This window comes from Entelurus aequoreus, linkage group LG05, assembly GCF_033978785.1.
Source record: "Entelurus aequoreus isolate RoL-2023_Sb linkage group LG05, RoL_Eaeq_v1.1, whole genome shotgun sequence".
Taxonomy (NCBI): domain Eukaryota; kingdom Metazoa; phylum Chordata; class Actinopteri; order Syngnathiformes; family Syngnathidae; genus Entelurus; species Entelurus aequoreus.
The window spans coordinates 24,618,610-24,632,972 of record NC_084735.1 but is presented as its reverse complement, the minus strand read 5'-3'; the positions used below and the strand labels follow the sequence as shown (position 1 = coordinate 24,632,972).

At 32.8% G+C, this 14,363-nt stretch overlaps 2 protein-coding genes across 2 annotated transcripts in view; one reads left to right on the top strand and one right to left on the bottom strand.

Moving 5' to 3' along the window:
- Positions 1-920, top strand: part of LOC133650353 (keratinocyte-associated protein 3-like) — a 35,259-nt gene extending 34,339 nt beyond the window's left edge. Inside the window, exon 5 of the mRNA XM_062047499.1 lies at positions 302-920. Within this exon, the coding sequence (XP_061903483.1) occupies positions 302-421 (120 nt within the window). The 3' untranslated portion in view covers positions 422-920. The remainder of the gene's footprint in view (positions 1-301) is intronic.
- The window catches only part of LOC133650356 (hippocalcin-like protein 1), a 120,309-nt gene that overhangs the window by 8,652 nt on the left and 97,294 nt on the right, over positions 1-14,363 (bottom strand). Inside the window, exons 2-4 of the mRNA XM_062047502.1 lie at positions 9,058-9,250; positions 4,274-4,555; positions 84-189 (exon numbers count right to left, since the gene is read on the bottom strand). Of these exons, the coding sequence (XP_061903486.1) occupies positions 84-189; positions 4,274-4,555; positions 9,058-9,153 (484 nt within the window). The 5' untranslated portion in view covers positions 9,154-9,250. The remainder of the gene's footprint in view (positions 1-83; positions 190-4,273; positions 4,556-9,057; positions 9,251-14,363) is intronic.

Sequence of the window (14,363 nt, the reverse complement as noted above, 5' to 3'; positions counted from 1 at the left end):
TTTCATGTTATTCCGGTAAAAACGTTGCCCTCAGAATGAATCTTGCGGCGAGTATATTTACTGCCACCTTCGCGTTGCCTCACCGTCATTATTGAGGTCCATTTGTCTGAAGATCTTATCCGTCCTCTTCTCGGGCGTGGACTCGTCCTCTGGCATCTTCATGACAGAGGACACCATCTTGTAGATTGCCTGGGGGGGCGGAGAGCGAGAGAGAGAGAGAGAGAGAGAGAGAGAGAGAGGTTAGAGTATGGCTGACGCTGATGAAGGTGCGGCCATGAGCCAGTGACATTTGTTTCTGCAGGATCTTCTTCTCCCCCGGCGTCCCTTCCACAAAAGTGACAGAGATGGAAGTGTGTGTTTATACGCCATCGATCCGCTGGACCGATACGAGCGCTGGCATGAAATGAACCTCTGCCAGTGAGCCGGCAGCACAAATCTACAATTAGCTGGCGCAGCCATTAAGGCGCCTCCTCTGGGACCGGGGAGTGTAAAACAGACCCTAGATCAGTGCCACTCCTCAAATTAGACCCTCAGCCATTCATTTAGCACACAGCAGCATTTAGCAGCTCCCATTTGAAAGTCAGGCCACGACAATTTGTCGTTGGAACTTGTCGGAAGTGGACGCCTCCTCTCGTCGTGTGCAAGGAGCTGCCAGATAATCCCACTATTGTGCACACTCGGGGATAAAGTCAGGGTAAATTTAACTTTCTAATCCACGTACGCGCTCACATCGTCCTCACATGGCAGTACTTTTCATATTTAGGAGTCATAAATCACTCGTGGAAGGAATATAAGTCTACTCTTTCAAAAAGGTAGCTGTTTGCATGATGTAATGTTCATTATTTTCTATACTTGGTGTAAAATACTTCCAGTTTTATGTTGATTGTATTTTTAAATAATTAAGACAACATTTTCTGCTATAATTTTTCCTTAAAAAATAGTTTTTTCATCTAAATAATATGTATTTTTTTACTCACAAGTAGGAAATGAAAAAAAAACCCAGAACAGACAAAATGGGTAAATTTATTTTTAGAAAAATTATGCTTTTTAAAAAAAATTATAATTTGAATTACAACAATATTTTCAACATTACTCAACTTATATATAAACAAATATTATCTATAAACAAATATTAAAAATATCAATAAACACAACTAAAAAATAGTTGAAGTATAATTTGACTGTCGTTGACACATTTTTTTTTTTTTTTTGGTGAAATATTACCCCCAAATTTCACTGAATTCAAAATGATTGAAATGAAATTAATTGCACTGTTTTATAGGAAACAAAATGAATAATATGACACAAATAAGAATAAGAATATTCTTATGAAAAGGTTGTAGGAACTAAAACTAAAATAATCCTAAAAATATATATTAAAAAAACATTAACACTGGCTATAGTTTTCTCTTAATTGTAGTTTTAAAAAAATTTAATCAAATTTTTCATAAAATATATATATTTTTTCATCACAATAATATATATTTTTTACTCACTAGTAGGACATTTAGAAAAAAAACCGAGAACAGGTAAGATAGATTTTTTTTATTGTATTTTATTTTGAATTTCAGAAATGATCAATTAAATTGTAAAAATGATAAAACCATGAATATTTACCAACATTATTCAACTTGTATATGAACAAAAATTTAAAATAACAATAAACAAAACTAAATAAACATATCAAAACAATAGTAGACGTATAAATAATTTGACTGGAATAAAGCAAATTAATTGCGCTGTCTTGTAGGAAACACAATGAATAATATGACAAAAATTAAATAATGAAAATTTTTATGAAAAGGTAACAGGAACTAAAACTAAAATAATCCTAATAAATATAATTAAAAAAAACATTAACACTGGCTATAGTTTTCTGTGGATTGTATTTAAAAAATGTTTGATCAAATTTTGTGCTATAATTTTTCATATAAATTTTTTTTCCCCATCAAAATATTATATATTTTTTACTCACTAGTAGGAAATGAAAACAACAGAACAGGTAAAATAGAGACAAAAAAATATGTAGAAAAAATTTGATTTTTTTTTTTTTAATTCTAATTTGAATTACCCACATTATAAATGAAATTGTAAAAATGATAAAACCATGGAGATTTACTAGCATTACTCAATTTATATGTAAACAATTATTAAAAATAACAAAAAAACTAAATAATCATATCAAAACAATAGTTGAAGTATACTTTGACTGTATATTTAAAAAAAAATGAAAATAACAAAATAAACTTCAAAAATAGTATTTAACAAATAAATTGGCTTAATATTTTTAAATAATAAAAACATATCAAAATAATAATAAAATACAAATCTAATAAAATAATAACAAATAAATTTGACTATTTTGAAGTAATAATGACAAAACAAACATGTAAAAACTATATATAAACTACAAATACATTTGACTGAATATTTAAAAATGATAATACAAAACTAAATGAGCATACCAAATCAATAGTTAAAATATAAATACATTTGACTAAATATTTCGATAATAATAATTATTTAAAAAACTAAACATATCAAGAGAATATTTAAAATATGAAAACATTTGACTGAATATTTCCAAATTATAATAAAATTAACAAACATATAAAACAATTGTTAATATATATAAATACATTTAACTGTTTTTTATTCATTCTCCAAAAAAATAAACATCTTCAAGTAATGGTAGATTATTACCCCAAAATTTCCCTGAATTCAAAATGACTTTTGTTGGAATAATAGCACATTTATTGCACTGTCTTATAGGAAACAAAATGAATAATATGACACAAATAAAATAAATAATATTGTTATGAAAAGGTAATAGGAACTAAAACTAAAATAATCCTAAAATATATTTTAAAAAACATTAACACTGGCTATAGTTTCTGTTGATTGTATTTAATAAAAAATGTAATCATGATTGTAGCTGAGATAGGCTCCAGCACCCCCCGTGACGCCAAGGGAATAAGCGGTAGAAAATGGATGTATGGATGGTAATCACATTTCGTGCTATTATTTTTCATTATTTATTTATTTATTTTAATCAAAGTAATATATATTTTTTACTCACTAGTAGGAAATGAAAAAACAGAACAGTTAAAATAGATACAAAAAAATATGTAGAAAAATTATAATTTTAAAAAAATTATAATTTGAATTACACAAATTATAAATGAAATTGTAAAAATGATAAAAGCATGAATATTTCTAACATTACTCAACTTATATACAAACAAATATTACAAATAACAAACAAAACTAAATAATCATATCAAAACAATAGTTGAAATATAATTTGACTATATTTTTCTAAGAAATAATAAAAATAACAAAATAAACATAAAAATAATATTTAACAGATTGGCTTAATATTCTAAAAATAATTATAATAAGAAAAACATATAAAAATAAGAATAAAATAAAAAACGAATAGAATAATAATAAATAAATTAGACTATTTTCAAGTAATAATGACAAAATAGACATATACAAACTATATTTAAACTACAAATACATTTGACTGAATATCTTAAAATGATAATACAAAACTAAATGAGTATATCAAAACAATAGTTAAAATATAAATACATTTGACTATATATTTTAATAATAATAATTTAAAAAAACTAAACATATCAAAATAATATTTGAAATATGAAAACATTTTACTGAATATTTCAGAATTATAATAAAATTAACAAACATATAAAACAATTGTTAGTATATATAAATACATTTAACTGTTTTTTATTATTTTGTCCCAAAAAATAAACATCTTCAAGTAATGGTAAATTATTACCCCCAAATTTCACTGAAATCAAAATGACTTTTGTTGGAATAATAGCAAATTCTTATAGGAAACAAAATAAATAATATGACAAAAAATAAAATAAAGAAGTTGCCCAACTGAATGTTCTTATAAAAAGGTATGAGGAACTTAAACTAAAATAATCCTAAAAATATATTTTAAAAAAACATCAGTTAAAATGTTTGAAAATGTTGCAAATAATATTTAATTATTAATATTCTTATGCTACGAAATAAAATAATTCCAAAAACATAAGAAACACTTTAAAATCCTCAATTTAAATGTTTGACTATTTAGCAAATAATAGTTCATTATTGATAAAATGATGCCCTGATTAAGAATAATCGTGAAAATACAAAAAAAATGACATTAACTACTAAATGTTGCAAATCTTTCATTATTGATGAACAGATGCCACGACATGGATCGTAATAGAGCTGAATGTTGCCTGCTCACCTGTACAATCTCCAGCATCTCGTCGCGGCTGATGTAGCCGTTGCCGTCCAGGTCGTACATGCTGAACGCCCATTTCAGCTTCTGCTCCAGCTTGCCCCGAGACGTCACGCTCAGGGCGATGATGAACTCCCGGAAATCTATTGTACCGTCGCCGTTGGTGTCGAACGTTCGAAAGACGTGCTCGGCGAACTTGGACGCGTCGCCGTAGGGGAAGAAGTTGGCGTAGATCTTCTTGAACTCCTCCACGTTCAACGTCCCGCTTGGACAGTCCTTTAAGAAACCCTTTGGGGGGAGAGAAGACAACAGTTTAAAGCAATAGGAAAAATTTCTATCAGGCTTTATTTTACCCTTAAGAGGTCTTTAATGACAAAAAATTGCAGCTTCTCAAAAACTGCGATAAAAAAAATGCTTTAAAAAGTTATTTTTTTCCTTTAAGGGTAAATATGTAGCTGAACTGTTTTAAATAAATAAAAAAACCATAAAATACATTTTAAGGATAATTTACTTATTAATAATATTAGACCATGAGATGGGTTATTAGCAGCAACCTTGACTTCCATGCATTTTTATTTTCAACAGGTTTTTTTTTTTGCCTTTTAAAAGTAACTACGTTTACACAACTGCATTTTTTAAATTAAAATAAAATCTACAATAACTTCCATAAAATACATTTTAAGGATCATCTCTTTAATATTGTTAATAATATTACATCCTGGAATGATCATTGACTTTCATGCATTTTTATTTTTCTACAGTGCTCGGTTTAAAACAAAAATGCACAAAACTTCCCAAAAACTGCAGTAAAAATCTTAATATTTTTTCTCACTTTCTCCCGACTTTAGCCTGAAATACATCTACATTAAATCCAAATTATAATGTGGGCGCTTCATCCCTTTAAATGCCAGTATGTTTATGTAACTGTTGCTTTTTATTGAGGAAAAAAAACCCAGCAAGCCACTCTGACAGGAATCGGTAAACGGCAAAAAAAATTTCTGCATGCTTTGAATGGGAAAAACATTTATAAAAATTAACATACAGCACTGCGTGAAAACATGAATTTTAAGGGTTTTTTAATGGGACATTTTTCGTCACGAGGAACAATTTTTTTTAACTTTGCTATATTAAGCTAAGAAGTTAAGGAAGGCAGATTATTTATTTATTAATTTTTTTGCCTTTTAAAAGTAACTACACAACTGCATTTTTTAATGAAAATAAAAACTACAATAATTTCCATAAAATAGATTTGAAAGATACTTTTTTTAATATTGTTAATTATATTACATCCCAGAATGAGTTATTATTGACTTTCATGCATTTTTATTTTTCTACAGTATCAGGTTTAAAACAAAAATGCACAAAACTTCCCAAAAACTGCAGTAAAAGTCTGAATATTTTTCCTCACTTTCTTCCAACTTTAGCCTGAAATACATCTACATTAAATACAAATTATAATTTGGGCGCTTTAACCCTTTAAATGCCAGTTTTTTTTTAATGTAACTGTTGCTTTTTATTGGGAAAAAAACAGCTAGGCACTCTGACAGAAATCTGCAAATGGTGAGAAATTGTGCTGCATGCTTTGAATGGGAAAACAATTATTAAACATAAAGGACTACGTCAAAACGTGAACTTTAAAGGTTCTTAACGTGACATTTTTCGTCACGAGGAACAAACTTTTTTTTTTACTTTGCTATATTATACCGCCCGCATTGGACCCCCATCAGTTTACCTACTGAGCCAACGGGTCTACGGAGGACGCCATCGCTACGGCTCTCCACTCCGCCAGGTTTAAAACAAAAATGCACAAAACTTCCCAAAAACTGCAGTAAAAATCTTAATATTTTTCCTTACTTTCTCCCGACTTTAGCCTGAAATACATCTACATTATATACAAATTATAATTTGGGCGCTTTAACCCTTTAAATGCCAGTATGTTTATGTAACTGTCACTTTTTATTGGGTTAAAAACAGCGAGGCACTCTGACAGAAATCGGTAAACGGCGAGAAAGTTTTCTGCATGCTTTGAATGGGAAAAAAATGAATAAATATAAAGGACTGCATAAAAACGTGAATTTTAAGGGTTTTTAATGGGACATTTTTCATCACGAGGAACAAACTTTTACTTATTTTGCTATATTAGGCCAAGAAGTTTAGGAAGGAAGATGATTTTAGTTTGCCCTTTAAAAATAACTGTTTACACAACTGTACTTTTTTAATGAAAACTACGATAATTTCCATAAAATAAATTTTAAGGATAATTAATTTAATATTGTTATTAATATTGCATCCTGGAATGATCATTGACTTTCATGCTTTTTTTTATTGTTCTACAGTGCCCGGTTTAAAACCAAAATGCACAAAAACTGCAGTAAAATCGTAATATTTTTCCTCACTTTCTCCGACTTAATACATGTACATTAAATACAAATTAAAATGTGGGCGCTTTAACCCTTCAAATGCCAGTATGTTTACGTAACTGTTGCTTTTTATTGCCAGCAAAGCACTCTTTCAGAAATCGGTAAATTTTGCTGCATGCTTTGAATGGGAAGAAAGAAGCGCCATCTGGTGGATAAGATATGGGAAAAAAAATACTGAAACATGAACATAAAGGACTGCGTCAAAATGTCATTTTAAAGTACTTTTTTAAAATTTGTCACCAGGAACCCAAATCTAATAGGGCTACTTTTGAACGACTCATACAGGTTGGTGCTTTTTGAAAAGAAAAGCAGATTAGTGGAAGAATCCAAAGCTCCTCTCTACAAAATAAATGAAGAAAGGACTGTGCCAGTGAAGAAATTAAAATCGTTAAAATATCAACAAACGTATCGCAACAAGCAGGGGAGGGGGGGCTGAGAATGGCTGTGAAAGTGGGGTCAAAGGTCGGGCAGTTGGCGCTTTATCAGTGGCAGCTGCTCCCACAGCTATAAACGGTGTGTGTGTGTATAATCCTTGCATATAGCCATTACACATACATTGATGTGAGCAGATCAACATGGCACCTCATGGGATCTCGATCCAGTCTGCCCAAGGGATTACCAGCACTAGGAGGGGATGTTATGTCACCGTCAGGTCACGTACTCTGCCAAGGACGTTTTTAGGATGGTTTCTTTGTTAACTAGCAGGACTTCACACACTTTTTTTTTTAGACATCACATTTACTTCCCTGTAGGTTCGGTTATCCCCAAAAAGTATTACATTTTGCATGAAACAGTGCCATTAAAAGGATTTTTGTGTACCATTTGTCTTGCATCAACCTAATATTCACCCCACGTTCGATTTTAGTGAGGATCAAAATATAGGTGCGCCTCCAGTAATTCTTGCATGAACAGCAATTTCCCTTATTTTGTCTTCATTTGTGCTGTCATTAATGTAATGAGGGCGCGAGGCACTTCATAAAAATGTTTTTAAGTGCATATCACTTTGTGCTACAATTGTATAAAAAGGGATATACAGTATAAAGAAAGTTAGATTTGATTTGAATAATAATAATAATACTAATAATATATTTTATTTGTAAAAAGCACTTTACATTGAGTAAACAACCTCAAAGTGCTACAGTGTATTAAAAAATAATAATAATTTAAAAAAAATATATATATATATATATATATATATAATAATAAAAAAGATAATAAAAAATAAAAACTAGAACAGCCAAATAGCTAGAACAAGTATGCATATATCTAAAAAAAAAAAAAAGGCTTTTTTAAAAATAAGGGTTTTTAAGCCTTTTTTAAAAGCATCCACAGTCTGTGGTGCCCTCAGGTGGTCAAGGAGCACGTTCCACAGACTGGGAGCGGCGGAGCAGAAAGCATGAACCCTAATGATATGATCCATGCAGAATATACATGAGGATTATTGGGCCTGGGTGTGGTCTACGCCTTAAGTAAGTGTGGTCTGGCGCAGTGTTTTTCAACCACTGTGCCGCGGCACACTAGTTTGCCGTGAGATACAGTCTGGTGTGCCGTGGGAGATGATCTAATTTCACCTATTTGGGTTAAAAATATTTTTTGCAAACCAGTAATTATAGTCTGCAAATGATGTGTTGTTGTTGAGTGTCGGTGCTGTCTAGAGCTCGGCAGAGTAACCGTGTAATACTCTTCCATATCAGTAGGTGGCAGCCGGTAGCTAATTGCTTTGTAGACGTCGGAAACAGCGGGAGGCAGGGTGCAGGTAAAAAGGTGTCTGATGCTTAAACCAAAAATAAACAAAAGGTGAGTGTCCCTAAGAAAAGACATTGAAGCTTAGAGAAGGCTATGCAGAACGAAACTAAAACTGAACTGGCTACAAAGTAAACGAAAACAGAATGCTGGACGACAGCAAAGACTTACTGTGGAGCAAAGACGGCGTCCACAATGTACATCCGAACATGACGTGACAATCAACAATGTCCCCACAAAGAAGGATAAAAACAACTGAAATATTCTTGCTTGCTAAAACAAAGTAGATTTGGGAAATATCGCTCAAAGGAAGACACGAAACTGCTACAGGAAAATACAAAAAAAAGAGAAAAAGCCACCAAAATAGCAGCGCAAGACAAGAACTAAAACACTACACACAGGAAAACAGCAAACAAGTCCAAATAAGTCAGGGGGTGATGTGACACGTGGTGACAGTACACCTACTTTGAGACAAGAGCTATATTGATGCATGCTTGGTTATGCTTTAAAGTCATATCCAACAATTGCGACAACGACTTTTTACTGTCAACTGAGTTTCGTTTCCAACGTAAAAAATGTGCCTTGGCTCAAAAAAAGATTGAAAAACACTGGTCTAGCGGGAGTTACCTTGTACCACTCCTGCAGCTCGTGATCCGAGAACTCTGTGTTCTCCCTCAGGTCCTGCAGCATCTCTGGCCTCAGCTTGCTGTTCTGTTTCCCCATGGCGACGGCTGGCGGGGGTGGGGGGACGGGTCAGCGGGGTGTTTCCTGTTTTTTAATCCCGGTTGGACGACGACAGCGAGCGGCGGGTTTTCCACACCTGTCAGTCAAACACAGACACACACACATTGGGGTCAGCAGCAGTTCAACTCAAATGAGTGGCATCCTCAAAAAGAGTCAAAAGTGTGAATCCTTATCTTCGCCAGGAATGCACTTAGCCGCTAGATAGTGAGCCCTTACTAAACTTTATATCTCACTTTCTTACCGACTTCACAGGACAGGCAACCATATTTAGGAAATACGTGAGAACCATGTGATTTCTCTCAGCCAATAAGTGAACAAAGGTATTGATAATCATGAAAAAAAAAATCATTAAATGCAATAAAAACGTAAACATTATTTTAAAGTAAACTGCACTCTCATAATATTATATGAAAGGAAAAAATATATAATTATCACACAAAAGGCCACTTAAAAAAAAAAAAAGTGCAGTAGTGTAGGGCTACTACTGTTCATTTAAGTGTCCTGTAAAATGTAATTTTATATTGATTGATTATACAGTAAATATAAGTAAAATTGTTTTTATAAAATGCGATTAATTGTATATTTTTATAATAGTTTGTTTATTTATTTATTTTTCCATAAATTGAGATTATTTAGTTTATTAAATCAGTCATTCATTTGAACGTAGTAATATATACTGTATATACATTTGACTGAATATTTTAGATGACAATAATAATAAAATAAACATAACATTAGAAATATCAATACATTTGACTGAATATTTCAAAAGTATGATAAGTTTATTATCATGTAAAAACAATCGTTAAACTGTGAATATGTTCAACTGTTTTTTTGTTTTATTTTCTAAATAAAATAAACATATCGAAGTAATGGTCAAATATTACCCCTAAATTTCACTGAATTCAAAATTATTTTTGTTGCAATAGTAGTAAAATAGTTTCTCTCTTTTATAGGAAATAAAATAAATAATATGAAAAACATAAATTATAGAAATTGCCCAACGGAATATTCTTGCAGTTAACAGGAACTAAAACTAAAACATTTCTAAAAATATAATCATAAAAAAAATATTAACATTGGCTATTCAAAAATCATCAATTTACATTTTGAAACATTTTCATTACAATTACCACAGGAAAACTCACTTAAGTTTTAAAAAAAAGTCAGTATTGTAGGCCTACTACAATTAATTTAATTGTTGTGTAAAATGTAATTATATATTAATTGATTACACAGTAAATATAAATTAAAAAATACTAATTTTATTCAACTAGATTAAGCATATATTTTTTTATGATACAGCGTTTTGTTTTAATTTATTTAATTATTTTTTTCACAAATTTAGATCATTGACAAAAATCCCAACACTTACTGCTGTGAACTTTCAGAATCAGAATCAGAATCAGAATAGTTTTATTGCCATTGTTTGAGAACGGGTTCACAAACTAGGAATTTTTCTTGGTGCAAACGTGCGACATAAAACACATACAACACATATTTGGTATAAAAAGAGCTGTGACTGAGCTATCAGATAGACTTTGAAGGGATTCAAGGAATTCAAGGAGCTGCTGTTAGGAGTTATTGTCCATTTGCCTGATGGCCAAGGGGAAAAAGTATATTAAATCAGTTATTAAATATTATTTTAAATGTAGTAATATATTTATAAATATAGGTATACAAATAAAACAAACATTTTAATGACATGATTAAACTCTTTATGATGGTACATTTTTTGTAAACTGGTAAAAAAATAAAAAAAATAAAATAAAAAAAAAGTAATAAAAACATGTGTACAAGGAATAAATGTGCAATAGGTGCCATTTTTTCCGAAATAAATCCAATTCCACATCAGCAAACCGACGTTGCTCCTAATCCGCTTGACACGGAATGTTATAAAACACCGCAAACTGCAGCATCACATTTGCAAAACATTAAATAAGTAATCCCCAGGCCTGTTGACGTCACACACACACACACACTCACACACACACACGTATATAACCCAATGATCACATCCATGGCAGCCAGTTGTGTGTGTGTTTGTGTGGCAAATCAGCTGTGTGGATGTGCGTGCAAGTGTGTGTTCCTAATCTTCATGTGAGATCAACCTGTGACCTATAAAGCAGACATTTTCATGGATGGAACAAAACTATCCCATGAAACCAAATATTCCCCGTGAAATTCCACTGGGATGCTCGCTAACACAGTCGCCCTTCGCCACATCACGCTCCAAATATTGCAGCTTTGTTACAGTACAGATTTTTCAAAGAGCCTTTTATACATATTTTCGACCTAAATTAAGCGTAAAAGTAAGTCTTATTTATGTATATATGTATCATATTACAGTATTTGTCTTCCATTTCCGGGTTATGGGTGAACAATGCCAACAACACGGCGGCTAATCTTGGCGGAATTTTCCCCGCGACGATCATGTTGAGAAACCTTCTGCAGAAACAATTTTTGATGAACTCCATCCGCAACTCCTGCCTCATCGATGGCACGTCTCCACATTGTCGAAACACGGGGACGGGGGATGTAGCGGTACCTGGCGCCACTAACAGAACCGCTGTCAGCAGCTGTCCGGGCGACGCTAAGTGGAGACGAACTATGTCGACTTAATTCATCTTCGACATGACACTGGTGAGCCTTGTTAACGCAGGACACAGAATGCTAACAACACGGAATGCTAACAACATGCGATTATCAAGTTGACCGACTTTTGGCAGAACTAATTACGCCCGTGGTTTCAGCACATGGAAGCCCCGTTCTAACTTGGAGTGACAAAGTATTTCCAAGTGTGACCATAGCAATGACGCTTGTAATCCAGGGGTTCTTAACCTCTATGACATCCACTACAGAGGGGCCCAGGAGCCGCTCAAATAGTAACACTGAATTAGTCATTTTACTCTTGATTGTAATCGTATGCAATATTTATATCGAACCTACTTAAAGTTTAACATGATAAACTTTGTCAAATGATATTGAAAGCATGTGTTAAAGATTATGATCAAGGCTTAGGTCAGGCTGATTACAAACATAAATACTAATCAAATATACTGCAAAAAAAGGGACTCATAAAAAACATACAAAAAAATAAATATGTGTATACTAACACAGTGATAAAATGAATTCTAACTAAATTATTAAAAAATCATACACACTACCGTTTAAAAGTTTGGGGTCACATTGAAATGTCCTTATTTTTGAAGGAAAAGCACTGTACTTTAAAATGAAGATAACTTTAAACTAGTCTTAACTTTAAAGAAATACACTCTATACATGACTAATGTGGTAAATGACTATTCTAGCTGCAAATGTCTGGTTTTTGGTGCAATATCTACATAGGTGTATAGAGGCCCATTTCCAGCAACTATCACTCCAGTGTTCTAATGGTACAATGTGTTTGCTCATTGGCTCAGAAGGCTAATTGATGATTAGAAGACCCTTGTGCAATCATGTTCACACATCTGAAAACAGCTTAGCTCGTTATAGAAGCTACAAAACTGACCTTCCTTTGAGCAGATTGAGTTTCTGGAGCATCACATTTGTGGGGTCAATTAAACGCTCAAAATGGCCAGAAAAAGAGGACTTTCATCTGAAACTGGACAGTCTATTCTTGTTCTTAGAAATGAAGGCTATTCCACAAAATTGTTTGGGTGACCCCAAACTTTTGAACGGTAGTGTATGTTGCTCAAATAAACTGTCAATAAGAGTGCAAAATGAAACATATCTTCATTTCTTTAGTTATAATTTTTGCGCTTAAGAAACTTCTCTATGACTTTAGCTCCAGACTTCTTCTGTTAGTTTGATATTGTCATTACTGCCACAAGTGGCGGCGAGGTGTATTTCACCCCATAAAGCTGGGGAACAGATATTTTTTGGCAGCCCAACATGGTTAAGAAACACTGCTGGAATTTACAGTAGAACACATTGTTATATATTTACATTATGCATATAAAACCTTAATAGAGGTGTTTGGATGTTTTTTTAAGGGCTTCGTAGGCAGAATAAAGCGGCTCTTATAAGCTCCATTGTAAGCAGACTTTTGATCACATTTATTTAATATTAAGAATGCATTAAAAGAAATAAATCTGTCATGTCTTTCATGATGATTGTGACTAGAGATGTCCAATAATATATGCCAATAAATGCTTTAAAATGTAATATCGGAAATTATCGGTATCGGTTTCAAAAAGTAAAATTTGTGACTTTTAAAAACGCCGCTGTGTACACGGACGTAGGGAGAAGTACAGAGCGCCAATAGACCTTGAAGGCACTGCCTTTGCGTGCCGGCCCAATCACATAATATCTACGGCTTTTCCACACAAAAGTGAATGCAAGGCATACTTGGTCAACAGCCATACAGGTCACAGTTGATTTATTTTGGAAAACCTTGTTACATTGTTTAATGCATCCATCTGGGCATCACAACAAAATTAGGCATAATAATGTGTTAATTCCACGACTGTATATATCGGTATCGGTTGATATCGGAATCGGTAATTAAGAGTTGGACAATATCGGAATATCGGATATCGGCAAAAAAGCCATTATCGGACATCTCTAATTGTGACGAATAAGCAAAATTATCCCAAAAAAGTGTAGTTTCCCTTTTAAAGTTAAGGATTTGCGTGATTTCTGATAGTTTGTGAGGGCGCCCAAGGGACTTTTCTGTGTAGCACGTTATATTGTGTTCAAAGTGTACAAACCTTCACTCAAATATGGACTTTTGTCACAGCTGGAACCCATTGTTCATGTTTACATTGTTCCTTTTGGAGAAATTGGCTTCACCGTGCAAACTTTTCTATTGACGAACACTGTTCAACAACCAAATACGTTTGTAAATCGAGGTTCCACACAGGTCAGCACACTTTAACACATGACAAATAACTGCACAAATTGCACCTAGCTTATGCATCCCGAGCCACGCCTCAAAGCGAATAAGAATATATTATGCATACTGAGTCACTCCTGGTAAATGCTCGACATTGATGCATGTAGACATTCATCAAGTTACCTCGTGGGAGTGTTGCGGCCATCAATTGGGATTTAATGGCCTCCTTTTTTTTTTCTTCCCCTGAACAAATCTCAGTGTTCCGAGTAATACTTTAGCGGCACCAGAATAAAGCTTGCAAGGGAGGACGCCGTTTCTTTGCACCGACACAGTCTTCCTGCTTGCTCGTTAA